The sequence below is a fragment of the Protomyctophum parallelum genome (genome assembly GCF_964188405.1).
Source record: "Protomyctophum parallelum genome assembly, chromosome: 2".
Classification (NCBI taxonomy): domain Eukaryota; kingdom Metazoa; phylum Chordata; class Actinopteri; order Myctophiformes; family Myctophidae; genus Protomyctophum; species Protomyctophum parallelum.
The window spans coordinates 45493156-45507912 of record NC_139699.1 but is presented as its reverse complement, the minus strand read 5'-3'; the positions used below and the strand labels follow the sequence as shown (position 1 = coordinate 45507912).

At 42.0% G+C, this 14757-nt stretch overlaps 1 protein-coding gene across 1 annotated transcript; it reads left to right on the top strand.

Moving 5' to 3' along the window:
* The first annotated feature begins 934 nt into the window (after positions 1–934).
* On the top strand, positions 935–7295 carry fibinb (fin bud initiation factor b). The gene is made up of 2 exons (XM_083790220.1): positions 935–1786; positions 3848–7295. The coding sequence occupies exons 1-2, from the start codon at positions 1500–1502 to the stop codon at positions 4194–4196; spliced, it is 636 nt and encodes a 211-aa protein (XP_083646346.1). The 5' UTR covers positions 935–1499; the 3' UTR covers positions 4197–7295.
* The last annotated feature ends 7462 nt before the right edge of the window (positions 7296–14757 follow it).

The following is a 14757-nucleotide window of genomic DNA, read 5'->3' as shown; positions in this document are numbered from 1 at the left end:
CAAATACTGGGCAGTGTGTATGAGCCATAACGTGTTGACTACACTACACTACACTAATAAGGACACATAATAATAACTAATAACCCATCCGTTACTACATGTGGAGTCAACTCCCGCAATTTCCTTCTTCCCATAGTGCGCGGCAACGTAACTCCGGGATGAGCGGCCGCAAAGCGGCCGCGAAATTCTAGTAGTACAAATATAATTTATGAAAAGCTACTGAAGTCTGTTCACAGAAGTTGTTGTAGGATATGTGGGGATTATCTGACGAGGTACCATTTGAGTGGGCAAAACCTTACATATACTAAATAATACTAAATTGTTTATAGGGTCAATAGGCCTATAAGTAAAATAATATAGCCTTTCCACAGGAGTATCTTTTATATTTTTCCAAAAAGAATACAAACAGCCAATAGTTATCCCCCTCATTGGTGAAAATTCCGGGAGGAAAAACGGGCAAGCACCGGGGTGAGTTGTCCAGTATTCATCATCATCACCATCATTTATATCTGTTCTCCAAAAATTGCTCCTCTACAAGCTCATGCACGCAGGCTGCAGATCGGCTATTTTTGGAGAAGAGATTTATAGACATTAAGTGCAAATATAAAACAGCTGTGATACTTATATGTAAGTGGTTATGGTGAAATAAACCATTAACACTAGTTAGTTTGGAGGGGGCGAGCCGGCGAGGGGACTATGACATCACCGTTTCAGCAAATTAGGTGGCATTTGCTATAGAGAAAGTTGCGTCTCCAAACTTTCCCACTCTGGAAGGTGGTTTCAAAATTAGCCGTTTAAGTCCCCCAAAACGCCGTCTCCGTGTGGCAAAAAGGGCAGATCGGCTAAATAATTTCCCAGGTAACTCAAAATACGTCCTCATCTGGATGGCCCCTTAAGCTAAAAGGTTTGGGAACCACTATAGTGAGTGAGTGGTCTATTGGTCTAACAACGTGCTTTCCAGTGCAGAGTGCAGGCTCCATGTGACGGAGGGGGGATGTAATTTGAGAGGAGAGGAGAGGAGAAGAGAAGAGAGGGGTATTATTAGCAAAAACCAAGCGCGGCACTTGAGGAATCCAGAATCCAGATGCAAGCAAGCAGGACTTTTAGGCAGAGCGACTGTGGGTGTCTTCTTCGCTAAACAAAGTATTTTCCAAACCGTTGCTGGATGGATGGATAGGCTATTGAAATCCGCAACAAATGAAATAAGAATAGCCTAAAAACAACACGTCCACCTCGTGACGTAGAAGGACTATTATCTCTTTTCTTTTTGCAGGAGGGGGATCTAAAGCCTGGGGATCTTCCTTTTAGTAACAGGAGGAACATCAGACAACAAAGCGTCCACGGATCGCAGCTCATTCCGGGGTGCTTGGAAATGTTTGTTTTTCCCACGCTGGATTGGGATTAAATAGTTGCGTTTCGTTATTATTAGGGTTATTCGTTTTTTTGTTTGTTTTTTTGTGCGAGTGTGAGAGTTTTGGGGGGACATAAAAAACACCACGATGGCTTTTGTTCACTTGAAACTAGTTCTGTGCGCCGCTGCGTTCTGCGCGCCCCTGCTGTGCTCCGCGGCGTTCTTCATGGGACCGCTGTACCCGGAGATGTCCAACGGGACCTTCCACCACTACTTCGTGCCGGACGGAGACTACGAGGAGAACGACGACCCGGAGTCGTGCCAGATGCTCTTCAAGATGACCGACGAGAGGAAGTGCGGTCTGGACGAGGACCACGACTCCGTCATACGAGACGACTTCACCATCATCAAGCGGCAGATCGAGGACTCCGCCAGGTATGGTGGGAGCAGTGGTGCAAAGTAACTAAGTACTTTTACTTAGGTACTGTACTTATAAGTTAAAAAAAATCAGGTATTTGTAGCCTACTTTACTTGAGTATTTCCAATTTCCAGTAGGCTACTTTTACTTCTACTCCACTACATCTCGGAGCTAAAAATGGGTACTTTTAAGTAAGTAGCCTAAGTAGCGGTAGCCTATAAGTAAGTAGCCTTGCCGAGCCATGGGGCCCATAGGGCAGGAGCCTATCTCCTGTTTCTGTAGCGTGAGGCAGCTTGATGTACAAGTACATCCCCTGGACATGACGCTAGTATGTCGCAGGGACTTAGTTACCCCCAATCCAACCCTGCGGAGTGTCAAGCAGGGAGGCACTCACTGGGTCCCATTTTTACAGTTTTTGGTATGACCCGGCCAGGGATTGAACCCCGACCTCCCAGTCTCAGGGCGGATACTCTAACCACAAGGCTGGCTTTTTTAATTTTGATTAGAAAACATACATTAACCACTTCAACCCTATACATTCAAGATCTGCTATTTTACATTGATTTTGTACATTGGTTTTTGTCTTGATCTAATAAGGCTGGAACGATATGAGAATGCAAAGATGACGGGGCGGTGGTGGCTCAGGGGTAGAGTGCCTGGATGGTAACCGTAAGGTTGCCAGTTCGAACCCGGGCTCCCCCAGAGTTACTGTCGAAGTGTCCTTGAGCAAGACACTGAACCCCTAATTGCTCCCGATGTGCTAGTTGGTGCCTTGCATGGTTTCCGCTGCCATCGGTGTATGAATGTGTGTGTGAATGGGTGAATGTAATGCACAATCTCTGTAAAGCGCCTTGGATAAAGGCGCTATATAAATGCACCATTTACCATTTATGGAAGAATTGCTGTCTACTCACTTTTTCCCCTTTAAGTAAAAGTATCAATAGCCAGAAGTACTCTGTTACAAGTAGCTATATAGGCCTAGCCCTATCCTACAAGTTCTTTGGTATCGAAAACTGTGGAAAAGTATACCAAAGAAGCCTATTGGCAATAATGCATCAACATAATGCTTAAAGTAGCCTACCTTAATGCAGAATGTCCCCAATTAAGGTAGCATATCATGCGGAAATAGCCAAAGTAAGGTTCATGTGGTTAATGTATGTTTTGTAATAATATTAAAAATCTTCACGTAAAGTTTTCATATCATGTAGTGGAGTAAAGGTACAATTGCCTATTTGGCTGTGAGATGTAGGCTATGTGGAGTAGAAGTAAAAGCAATGAAAATTTAAGTAAAAGTGAAGTAAAAATTACTCAAAAATGTACCGAGTAAATGTAGGCTACTTAGTTACTTTCGTCACGATGTCACGATTATTAGGTAACAGGAATGCAGTGAGTGGCACCTCGAGGTAAATTGGTTAATTGGTCCAAAAGGTTAAGAAGTAGGCTAAGTAATGTAATATAATATACATGATGATTATGGTCTAATATTTCTTTATTTTATTTTGCACATCTTGGACCAAAAAGGCATTTTACATTGAGGCGCCCACTCGTCCTTAGTGCCCACTCTTCTTGTATCTGAATATTGCGCTTAACAATATTATTATTATGATAATGAAGTTACCATATGCTTAAAACTTAAATGCCACTTTTGTTAAATCACTTGAACCCCACAGTATCCATATTCTGGGGGATAGTGGTAACTGGTAATAAGTGGTACTGAATTTGCAGCCCAGCAAAAACACGTGCAAAATAGTCAAAAGGATGAACACTCAAAGGCTTATTTCCAATGTGGATCCTTTCAAAGACGGTTCAATACACAACAAGTAATATAAATATAAAAGTGATACTATATATCTCTAACTGATGTTACAATTCGGGCATAGTTATGAATGTTTTGTGTGAAGATTTTAAATTGGCCTTTCCAGACCATGGACTTTTAGGAAGCCCCTTCCACATGACAGCTGCTGAGAATTGCCCTCAACAGCTGCTCAATTGGCATGGTATACAGTCTGTAGCGCTTCCTCCGGTATAACACCTGATAATAATAATAACGATTATCGTCCTGCCCCCTCTACCGCCAGGGTGCTGGAGGGCATCGGCAAGAGCATCTCCTACGACCTGGACGGCGAGGACAGCTACGGGAAATACCTGCGACGAGAGACCACCCAGATCGGCGAGGCCTTCACCAACTCAGAGAAGTCCCTGCTGGAGCTGGAGGTGAAGTTCAAGCAGAGCCAGGAGAACGAGCTGAAGGAGGAGCACCGCATGAACGACGACTTCCTCAACATGGTGGTGCACACGCGCGACGTGCTCAAGGGCACGCTGGACACCTCGCTGGGCCTCAAGGACAAACACGAGCTGCTGTCGCTCATCATCCGCAGCCACGGCACCAGGCTGAGTCGACTGAAGAATGAATACATGAAGTTTTAAAGAGATAAAAAGTAGCTATAATTCCAACACACTCTCACTACCCGACATGCATACTGTGAGTTCTTGGGACAAACGTGACCAAACGTTTGAATGGAAGGGGGGGGTATCCTTTGCCCGGGTGCAGTTCCCGGGCATTTCCGCACTCCCAGGAATGCAGATTTGCAGTTCTCAAACCCAAGACGTAAAAGGGTCCACCAAAAAAACTGTCATGCTGTCTAAAGCGGACTTGAGCCACACAAGAGGCACCGGAGAGCGAGTTGCGAAGTCCACTTCAGCCGACTCAGCACCGTTCAAGTTAATGTCACGATAGGGACAGTATTGTAACTCATATCCCCCTAGTCAACATATCCCCACCTTCCGTCCCAAGAAGTCACCCGTTGGACGTCTTGGGAGTGAGAATGCGTTGATAATTATAGCCTTGGATCAAGACGGTCATCATCAGTCATTAATGACAGTCTTGTATCAAGGCTATACTATAATTCCAGGCTTTGTTTGTTTGCTCCCATGAAAAACGGGGGTCTGAGAAAATAATATGCAAGTTTATAATGTTATTTTTTGGAACATTCTTTTTTTATTAGATGTGTGTGTGTCCATCGAGGGGGCAGATTGAAGCTGAAAATGGGTTTTCGTATCAGGGAAAAAGAAAATAGACTTTGCCGTAACCACTTAAACCCCAGCATCCTTATTGTGGAGAAAGCGTTGGCTGAAAATAGCTAATGGAAAAGCTCACAACGCGTCGCAACACAACACGTTGTGAGCTTGTCGATCGGCTATTTTCAGTGAAAGCTTTCCCCACAATAGCAGGGAATTAGTATAGAGCCCTGAGGGACACCAGCCAAACACATAGGGTTTAAGTGATCACGGCCTGGTAGCTGATGTTGCCACTTGCCAGGATATGGCTTTCATACCAGAAGTTTTGAAAGTTGGGGTCTGGTGTATCAAAAATATCTAAAGTAGCAAGCTTGAAATGTGGTGCAAAACGGCACGTTTTTAGCTATTTCTGCTACTTTTGATGTTTTCAAATGTGAATCCTGAAAACAGTTTTGGACATAAGGGCTCCATTTTGTTTTACTACTTTGCTAAACATTTTTGAATAGTTAAAATGGCCAGTCTACAAGCTCACAACGTGTCAATGTAGATTGACTATTTGAACTTTTAAAAAATGTTTTTCAAAATAGTAAAAAAAAGGCAAAGAAGTTCAGGGATAAGGATTTAGCAGTGACGAAAATGGAGCCCATAAGGTTTCTACCCAATAGAAGGTATCAGGGTCATATAGGACAGAATCATTTTAAATGGGAGGTCGAGGGTCAAACCGAGGGTTTGTTACATGCAAAAGTGAATTAAAACATTGGCTTAGACCGGTGATTTGGGGTCTGGAGGGGTCTACGTTACGTATCCTACTGTGTCTGCTGGAAACCAAAAAAAAGAGAACCACTGTCTTAGACTACTTCAAAATGACGGTTTATTATATCATCAGTGGTGAATTGCATGGTGCTATGTAACCAGTGGTGGTCAAATAACTCACTTGACTTAACTCACTATACTTGAGTCATTTCATAGACACTCGGATTACAATAGTACAATATTTTTTCCTATCTCATATGTCCAAAACTGTTAGTTTTCAGGATTCAATAATAAAAAGTAGCAAAAGTAGCAGATCAACAAGCTCAAAAGCGTTGCTTCGTGACACATTTTGAGCTTGTGGGTCTGTTACTTTTGATTATTTTGTGTGATGCTGTAGTACGATCAAGTAGGGCATTAATTTATGGAAAAACACAGAAACGTTACCCTGACACTCAGCCTGAATTTTCCTTTTATTTCAAATGCGAGACTAGCGATTCAGGGGCTATGGAGCCAGGCTACAACAACGTAAAATATGGAGATAAGAGGTTTGAGCAGCGATATTCTCAAGTAGAGTACACAAACTAACTAACTAAGTACAGTACTGAAGTAAGTGTACCTTTGTTACTGTCCGTCCACCACTCCATGGATCTAGTCTATTATATCATTCAAAAGGTGTTATCTAGACTATATGGGGCTACAGTCTTTTCTGGCATGGCTACCAAATAAGAATGTTTTTTAGGAACTCAAGGAATGTTTACAGAAGATTTTTTTTCCCTCAGTTTTGCAAGTGCTACGTCTAGGCCAGCTAACTTTGCACAATCCTTTGATGTTTTTATTTTCAATGTTAAAGATTGTGATGTTTAAATAAAAAGACTAATCACAGCTATCTCCAACCTGTGGGCCGGAGCCCACTGCCGGGCTGTGGGGGTGTTGTGAGTGGGTAATGTAAAAGAAAATGTCATGGTATTTTCGTATTCTTTAAAACCTTGAAGAAATTGTTCACGCTGGCAGATACAAAAGATACAAAGCTACACAGTGTTTTTGTAGCTTTGTATCTTTATAACAAGTTGAAACCAGCTGAACTTATTTGTAGCTTTGTAGCTACAAACATCAGATGTATATTATTTTTATGTCTTCATGTCGCTGGCTTGCTTCCATTGAAAACTAATGGTAGCTTGTATCTTTGTAGCTGCCAGTGTGAACGCAGCAAAATTGTGATACATATAAATACAGGAACTTACTTAACGTTTACTAACGTTACTTTCATTGATCCAAGCCAGGACAAATCGATTGATTAATCAAAAATACACATGATCTGGACCACCACTTAATGGGTGGGCTACGGACGCTTTCAAGATTTGCAAGTGGGCCCTGATGATCCAGACAAGGTTGGGAACTGCTGGGCTTAAATAAACGACTTATGGTGCTATTGTGCACACAGGCAATGTACGAAATATAGGGGGCGATGTAAAGTGTATTATTGAAATAAATACTGTGAGTGTTGATATCTTTATTACAGAACACGTTAATATGTATTCATTGTTTAAAAATCATGTTTTCAAAAATAGAGCAAACGTATCTTATTCTTGTTTATCTTTGCAAAGATACGGTTATATGGACAAGTTATACTTTGTCAGAGAAAGACTGCAGGCAGCATTACGTGGACTTAAAAAGTCAAATGCTAAACTTTTGTGACGCTCTTCAGAACAGATGGTCTCTGTCTTGTCAAATAAAAGTGTTTGTGTTTGAACTGGAGTGTTCTTGTTCAACAACGTGTTCTTTGTGGCGTGTAATTGTAAGCTGTGATGTCAGTTCAAAGCACGCAGCACCTGTCGCCATGTTTCAACATTTCAAAGTGTTTAACGACGCCCTGAACTGTCGTCGTGTGTACACAGTAAGTGATGCCTGCAATGCATGCTGATTTTTCATGAGAAACTGAGAAAAGCTGGTGTAGGCTTTGTTTGTTTAGAACAGGTTAACAATACTTCAACAACAGCTAATACATTATGTCATAAATCAGGTTTATTTACTTGTGTGGCAGTGTGTCAACGTGGTGTGTGCTTGTAGATCAGCATGGTAGTTCCTTGGAAAACAATGTTAGCATGTTGGAAAACATACCTTGGTGTTAACCGCCAAGGTACAACGTTATAGTTGAGGAGCATAGGGATATTTTGCGCTAATTCGTCTAAAAGCGCCAACATCTGCACAGATGTAGCCCAGGGCATGCTCTAATGATTTAGCTAGGGCGCCCAAGCCGGCGACCTTCGGGGTCGCCACAACGGGAAAATCCATATGGCCACCATTGACAACCTATGTATAAGGCAAAATTTTAATTAAAAATGTCATTATGCTTAAAGTAGCATGTGATGTGCCAAACTAGGGGGTTTTCTTATTCTGAATCCATTCCAAGCATTAGTTTTGGACGATCTGCTTGGGCTAAATTTGGCCATAGCCACTTGGAGCTACCACAGTGTTGCCACTGCTGCCTGTTTTGCACATTAGAGGTACACAGTTAGGTCACGTGACAGTGTACACAAATATGGACCTGGAAGGGTCGATCGAATTCTTGTTGCTATGTAGGCTACAGAATATTAGCATTGTGACAATTTTGGAATTAATATTAGAACATTTTCATGAAACTTTGTTCAGTATTTAGAAGGCGTTTTTACAATCGGCCTCAGTCCTAAATGGGTATTCTCTGTACATTATGTCTGTAATCCGCACGTAACTCGAGAACCGTTCTCCCCACTGACATTTTACACACGTGTTCCACACCACCACAGGGAGTAGAGTGCCCGGTGTCGAGTCGGTCAGAACTACCACAAAAGGCTCTGGTATAGGGCTCTGCCAGTGGACCTACAGTAATGAGCCTAAGTCCCCTCACCTGTAGAATTCCCAGCCTCTGCCTCAGCCAATTGAATGCCGTGGCAACCCCACACCTGCCATTTGATTACTTAACCAGTCCACTTTTCACAGTCAGTTTGCAGTGCACTCTTCAGACAGTCAGAGATCTCCATTATGGGCACAAAAGGGACACGGACAGACGGTTGTTATGACAACTGGTATTGCATACTAGGTTCCCAACTTGCATTGTTCCCAAGTAGACTGGTGGCCAACGGGCACAGGTCTAGTATAATATAATTCAATGACCCTTGGACTCACAAGGGTCTAAAGTGGTCCCTTCCTTTGTTCCCTCCTACACCACATCTATTTGGGTTAAAATAGCCGATCTACCAGCTCAAAATGGGTTGCTTGTAGATTGGCTATATTTTTGCCGGATTCCCGCCTATTATGACATGCCCAGCAAAGGCAAGGGATGCTAGGGTTTAAGTGGTTAATGGTGGTGATGATGCTTTAACTGGTCAATGGTGGTGTAGTACAGCAGATAACAGGCATATTTTGGGAGAATTGTTCACATGGTGATATGTGAAATTTGGTACAAATCATCTTTGAAGGTCGACTTAAGAAACCGAGCCACTTCTTTTTTTTCTTTTTTTGCCCACCAAAATTAGACTGATTTTGCATTTCAGCATATACCGGTTATACTTTTGTGAGGTTAATCACCAAGTAGCACTCCCATAGTATGTTTCTGAACATAACATAACATTTCATCTACAGTAAATGAAAACATTTCAAAAACACGCCATAAAGTGAGGCAGACAACGGACATATTTTGGGAGAGTCATACAAATGGTGATCCAAACAGGGAATTTTATACGAATCAACTCTTTTTTTTTAGATCACTCTTCAATTTAGGAAAGCGAGCCGCGTCCTTCGAAAGCCTACTGTAGGCGAGCAGTGAGCTCAGAGAACAAGATGACACTCACCAGGCAGTGTCCCCACGACATGTTCTAAAGTTTATCACCCAGATTTGTCGTCTCTGTTGGGTGGAAACCAAACTATTACTTTTCAGGATTCAAATTCAAAATGATCAAAAGAAGCAGATCTACAAGCTGTAAACGTATTGCTTCAAGTCACGTTTTGAGCTTGTAGATACTTTGGATGCTTTTCTGTGCATGATCAAGTAGGAAAAAAGTATGGAAAAAGAAAATACGTTTAAATTATGGATGTTTCTGCCCGACAGCAACAAGATACGTATACATTTTGCTTTATAGTTTGCTTCATTTGTTTATTTGGATGGGACAGCACATAGTAATGGCTAATATCCACATCTCATATGATGTAATGTAAATGCACCGGATTTATAAAAGGATGCTCATTTCCATCCGTAGTCTGTCTCTCCAACATAAGACAGGTGTTCTCAACGCGTGGGTCGCGACCCAAATTTATTTTGGGGGGTCCCCAAAAAACAAAAAACATAAACAGAATGGCTGGAAAATGGAAATGAAGAGTTTACATAATACATAACATAATACATGCATACACCTTCCCTAATCTGGTTTCAGTATTTATTTATGGTGTATTGTCTCTATTATTAAGGTTATTGTAGCAGTCAATTTATATTGGGGGTCGGGAGGGTGCAGGCGGGGGTCCCGAGACATGGCCAAAGCATTTCCGGGGGTCCCCGGCCAAAAACGTTGAGAACCCCTGACATAAGACAATGTAGACAGGCGACAACAACAAGAGGCAGAGGTAGATGCATGAGGGAAGACGTGTCATTTATGGAGATAAGCAAAGGCCAGGGCAGGAACAGGCTGTGTTCTGGACATACGAACGGGTGATAAGGCCAAAGATTAGGCCTTTGTTTGGGCCTGCAGGATATTTGATAAAGTGGAGCGCATATGGCGTCACAACTTAGCATATCTCTACACACGCTGCTTACAACAGCTACTGGAATTAATCAGATATGATTCAGCACAGCTACTGCAGGGTGGAGGTCAAGCTGTGTCTAATAATAATACTATTGAATATCGTCCATCAGATGGAAACCTCATATGTCCAAAACTTTTACTTTCCAGGATTCAAATTCAAAAACAACAAAAAGTATCTGATCTACAAGCTCAAAATGTGTCACTTGTTTGCGCCACGCTTCAAGTTTGTGGATCATCTGCTGATACGTCCATGTGACGCTGCAATCTGATCAGTAAGCATTAATTGACAAAAAAAACCCACAAAAGTTAGAATATGGAGATAAGAGATTTTATCCTGACAGCAACGATATCTAGCACCTTTGTCCAAAAGTAAAAAACAAAGCTTTCAGCGCCATCCATGAAGGTACTGGGTCGCACACAGTGGCAAGAGTGAGTTTTTTCTCTTTTATTGTACCTTTACATCATATCAATAGAGCCTTCATCAGTGCGGCATGAAGTGACGAGATGTGAGCTTACGGACACAAGCATGTAAAAGGAAAGGAAAGGTACTATGTTTACCCAGGGTAACTGGACTAAGCATCAGATACTTGTTAACAGCCAGGCCATGCTTATTTCATAGAACATTTCATGGTAGTGGTTCAATGCCTTGTCCAAGGGCACTTCAGCGGTGGTAATTTTTAACGTGTCGGACCGCTGATTCGAACTGGCTACCTTCCGGTATCAAGACCGCTCCGCAATCCGTTCGGCCACCACTGCCATGTCTGTGGCGTGGCAAGACTGTCTATGTCTATGTCTATTTGATTTATTATTTACTTCGGAAAATGGTGCAGGAAAAGATCAAAAACAGTTCTGTTGAGAAGGATTGTATTTGCTACAAAAGCAAAGGAGGGTAGAACTGGACGAGTAAAGCTTGCTGAAAAAGGTTTTCACCATTGAGAAAACCTTTCATACATTCAAAGTGTATCAATATATAATTCACCCATTCTTGAGATAAGGGACAAAACTTTTTTCAAACTAGATTTTTTTTTTTTTAAAGGTGCAGTGAAATGAAAAAGACGTTTTTCACACTTTTAGACCATATCCGTGGTCATTATAGCCTATGGGCATACCTAACAATGGATGCCAAAAAAATGTGAAAATTCTCATTTCTGTGTTTTTATATCAAAGGTCCATAAAAACGATTGCATTATTTATTTATTAAAACGAAAACGTGCTGCGTGATGACGTGTAGAGATACACATCGATAAAAGCCAATAACAATGAAGCTCACCCGTTTAATTTCCCATATTTGCGCGTCCGTCCATCACAGCTGCTACTGATTACAGAATACTCAGTTTTTATTTCCATTCCAGATAACATCCAGACAGTGTATTACTCGCTTTCAACTTAATCATCACGCTAGAATATGTATATGAAAACATTATATGGAAGAAATAAGCCACATAACAGTAAACTGGTTGTGCTGGCCGACCATATGATTTATAAACAAACAACACCACGCTGTTGCGCCTAGCATAGCTACCGTCCCTAGCTACCGTCCCATCGCCTGAAGGGATGCGACGCTCTGATTGGTTCAGAAACTTCAGACCGGTGTTTCATGTTGAAACACCATTTTCATGTTGTTCACCATTTCCGTTTCACTGCGCCTTTAAGATACATTCAAATCAAATAGATGTATTTGTAGACACAGGTCTCAACTACCAATCTTGAGAAGGAACAGGTTTTTCGCATAACATTTCTTTCTAAAATGGGACATTTATGCACTTAATACCTGATTCATGTCAACTCCGTCAGACACACTAAAATCCCTTTTAATTGAATTTGATAATTTCAACAATAATATAAAGTCCTCAGTTATCTTATAATGGCTTTCAGTAATCAAGTTAAGTAATACAATACTTTTAATATTGTTTTGTTCCAATATCACACTATAATGAAATATCCAATTTCTCAAATCCGTCATTTCAACCTTTATTTTCAACATGAAAACCATGTAGAAAAAAAAAAAAACATCATTATGTATCATTTCAGTTGGTGTTTCAATACATAAGCACAAAAGATTTAACATCGAATTTTCTATTTCTTTGGAAATTAACAAAAACATCACGGGACGAACGTCTGACGGAGTTGACGAACATCTGACGGAGTTGACGAACATCTGACGGAGTTGACAAGTTTAACTGATTTAGGTTCTAGACCACCTAGGATCTTGATTCTGGTGACTAATCCCACATTTTTAAGGATGAGGAATACAGTGGTACTATTTATATTGGCCCTGTGACCATGGCAGCCATTTTAAAAATGGCCGCCACCTGCTGTTATTTTACAATAACTCAAGTTCTACACCACCTAGGATCTTGATTCTGGTGACTAATCATACATTTTCAAGGATGTGGGATACATTGGTACTATTTAGATTTGTCCTGTGACCATGGTAGACATTTTTCAAAATGGCCGCCAACCTTCTGTTATTTCCCAATAACTCAAGTTCTACACCACCTAGGATCTTGATTCTGGTGACTAATTCTACATTTTCAAGGAGGACGAATACAGTTGTACTATTTAGATTTATCCTGTGACAATGGCAGCCAAAAATGGTGGACCTGCTATTATTTTACCAATTTAGTCAGGGAATATTATCAGAATAATGTCAAATCTGTGAATACATTTCTTACCAAGAATTTTCTTCACCAATGTGTTTGTAAAGGTGTCTACTAACATATCCCACATTGGTTTCTATTGAACCACCCTAGGGGCATTTTTGACAGCTGCTGAAAGTTGGGTACCATACCAAGTGGCTATGGCCAAACTAGGGAGTCTATGGCCAAACTAGGGGTCAAACCCCTTGGGCTAAATTCGGCACCTAGACCCGACTTCACCAACAGAGACCCGATTGACACCTAAACAACAAGTTTGGACAGCCCCACAAATTAGTGTTACGGGAAATAGCAAGTGTCTACCCTAGGCCCAGAGGGAGACACAGAACTTAGATGCGGCTCACATGTTGCACGACTCCTCAACAAGCTGCCACCAGAGATGAGAGCTGAATTCTGCCGCACAATGCTCTGCGGCCCAGGAGCAACCAACACCATGTTGGAGTTCTCTGAGTGGTTGAAGCACGAGTCCTAGCCATATAGCCTGTGCAAAGGCAAACACCTTGAAGACCTGCTTGAGGTGAACAGTGAGCAGTGAACAGTGAGCGAAAGACTGAAGACAGAATATCTGCCTTCAGGACTATCAGGCAGGATGTGCAGACACTGAAGGCATCAGTGTCGTTCTGTGTCCCCAGCATGTCAACCAAAGCAATGTTACCAAATCAAAGGAGCCTTCACCTCAAGTCACCTGGGGCTGGGTGAGCAATCGTATCCTGTATCTAGCCTCACAACTAAATACAGACACTTGGCCAGACTGCCGTTTGAAAGGGTCAAACCCTTCATCCTGATTGGGGAAGACCACCCCACCTAATCACACCAACCGAACAAGTGAGGTTGGGGCCTCCAGGTGGGCCAGCAGCCATCTGCACAAGACTGGGCTTGACCCTGCAGGAAAGCAATCTCCAGCCAAGACAATGTAAGTTGACTATAACAGAGCCCCAGAACACAGAGCTCATGAGAAGGATGGAGAAACACTGGCAGGAGGCCACCAAGATACAACGTCACACTGCAGTGGCCAGTGAAGTCAAACTGTGCGTCTGTACCTGAAAGGGACAAGTCAAAGGCCAGAAAGCCCACCTCCTTTTAATGTCCTGTCAGTAGCAACTCAACCTGCACCTGAAATAAGCCCTGACCCCTCCCAGAGAAAGTTCATCCTTGAAAATATAATGATTAGTCACCAGAATCAAGATCCTTGGTGGTCTAAAACTTGAGTTATTGGTCAAATAACAGCAGGTTTGGTGGTCATTTTGAAAAACAATGGCTGCCATGGTCACAGGACAAATCTAAATAGTACCACTGTATTCCTCATCTTTTAAAATGTCTTATTTGTCGCCAGAATCAAGATCCTAGGTGGTCTAAAACTTGAGTTATTGTAAAATAACAGCAGGTGGCGGCCATTTTGAAAAACAATGGCTGCCATGGTCACAGGACAAATCTAAATAGTACCAATGTATCCCACATCCTTGAAAATGTATGATTAGTCACCAGAATCAAGATCCTAGATGGTGTAGAACTTGAGTTATTGTAAAATAACAGCAGGTGGCGGCCATTTTGAAAAATGGCTGCCATGGTCACAGGGAAAATCTAAATTGTACCACTGTATCCCTCATCCTTGAAAATGTAGTCTTAGGTCGCATTCATACCAGAGAGCTTTGCTGCGATTAAAACGAATCCTGCTGCGCATTGTCAGAAAGTGCGCTTCGTTTGGCAGGTGTGAAGGCTCATTCGAATCCTAATGCGCAGCAAATAACCGCATTTTACTCCGCCCAAAAACGTGGGTTTCGCTTCGCT

What these genes read in the sequence shown, in the direction of transcription:
- fibinb (XM_083790220.1), top strand. Translation starts at nt 1,500, where the DNA reads ATGGCTTTTGTTCACTTGAAACTAGTTCTGTGCGCCGCTGCGTTCTGC. An exon ending in CAGATCGAGGACTCCGCCAG is followed by an intron (nt 1,787 to 3,847) that starts GTATGGTGGGAG and finishes CTCTACCGCCAG; the next exon opens with GGTGCTGGAGGGCATCGGCA.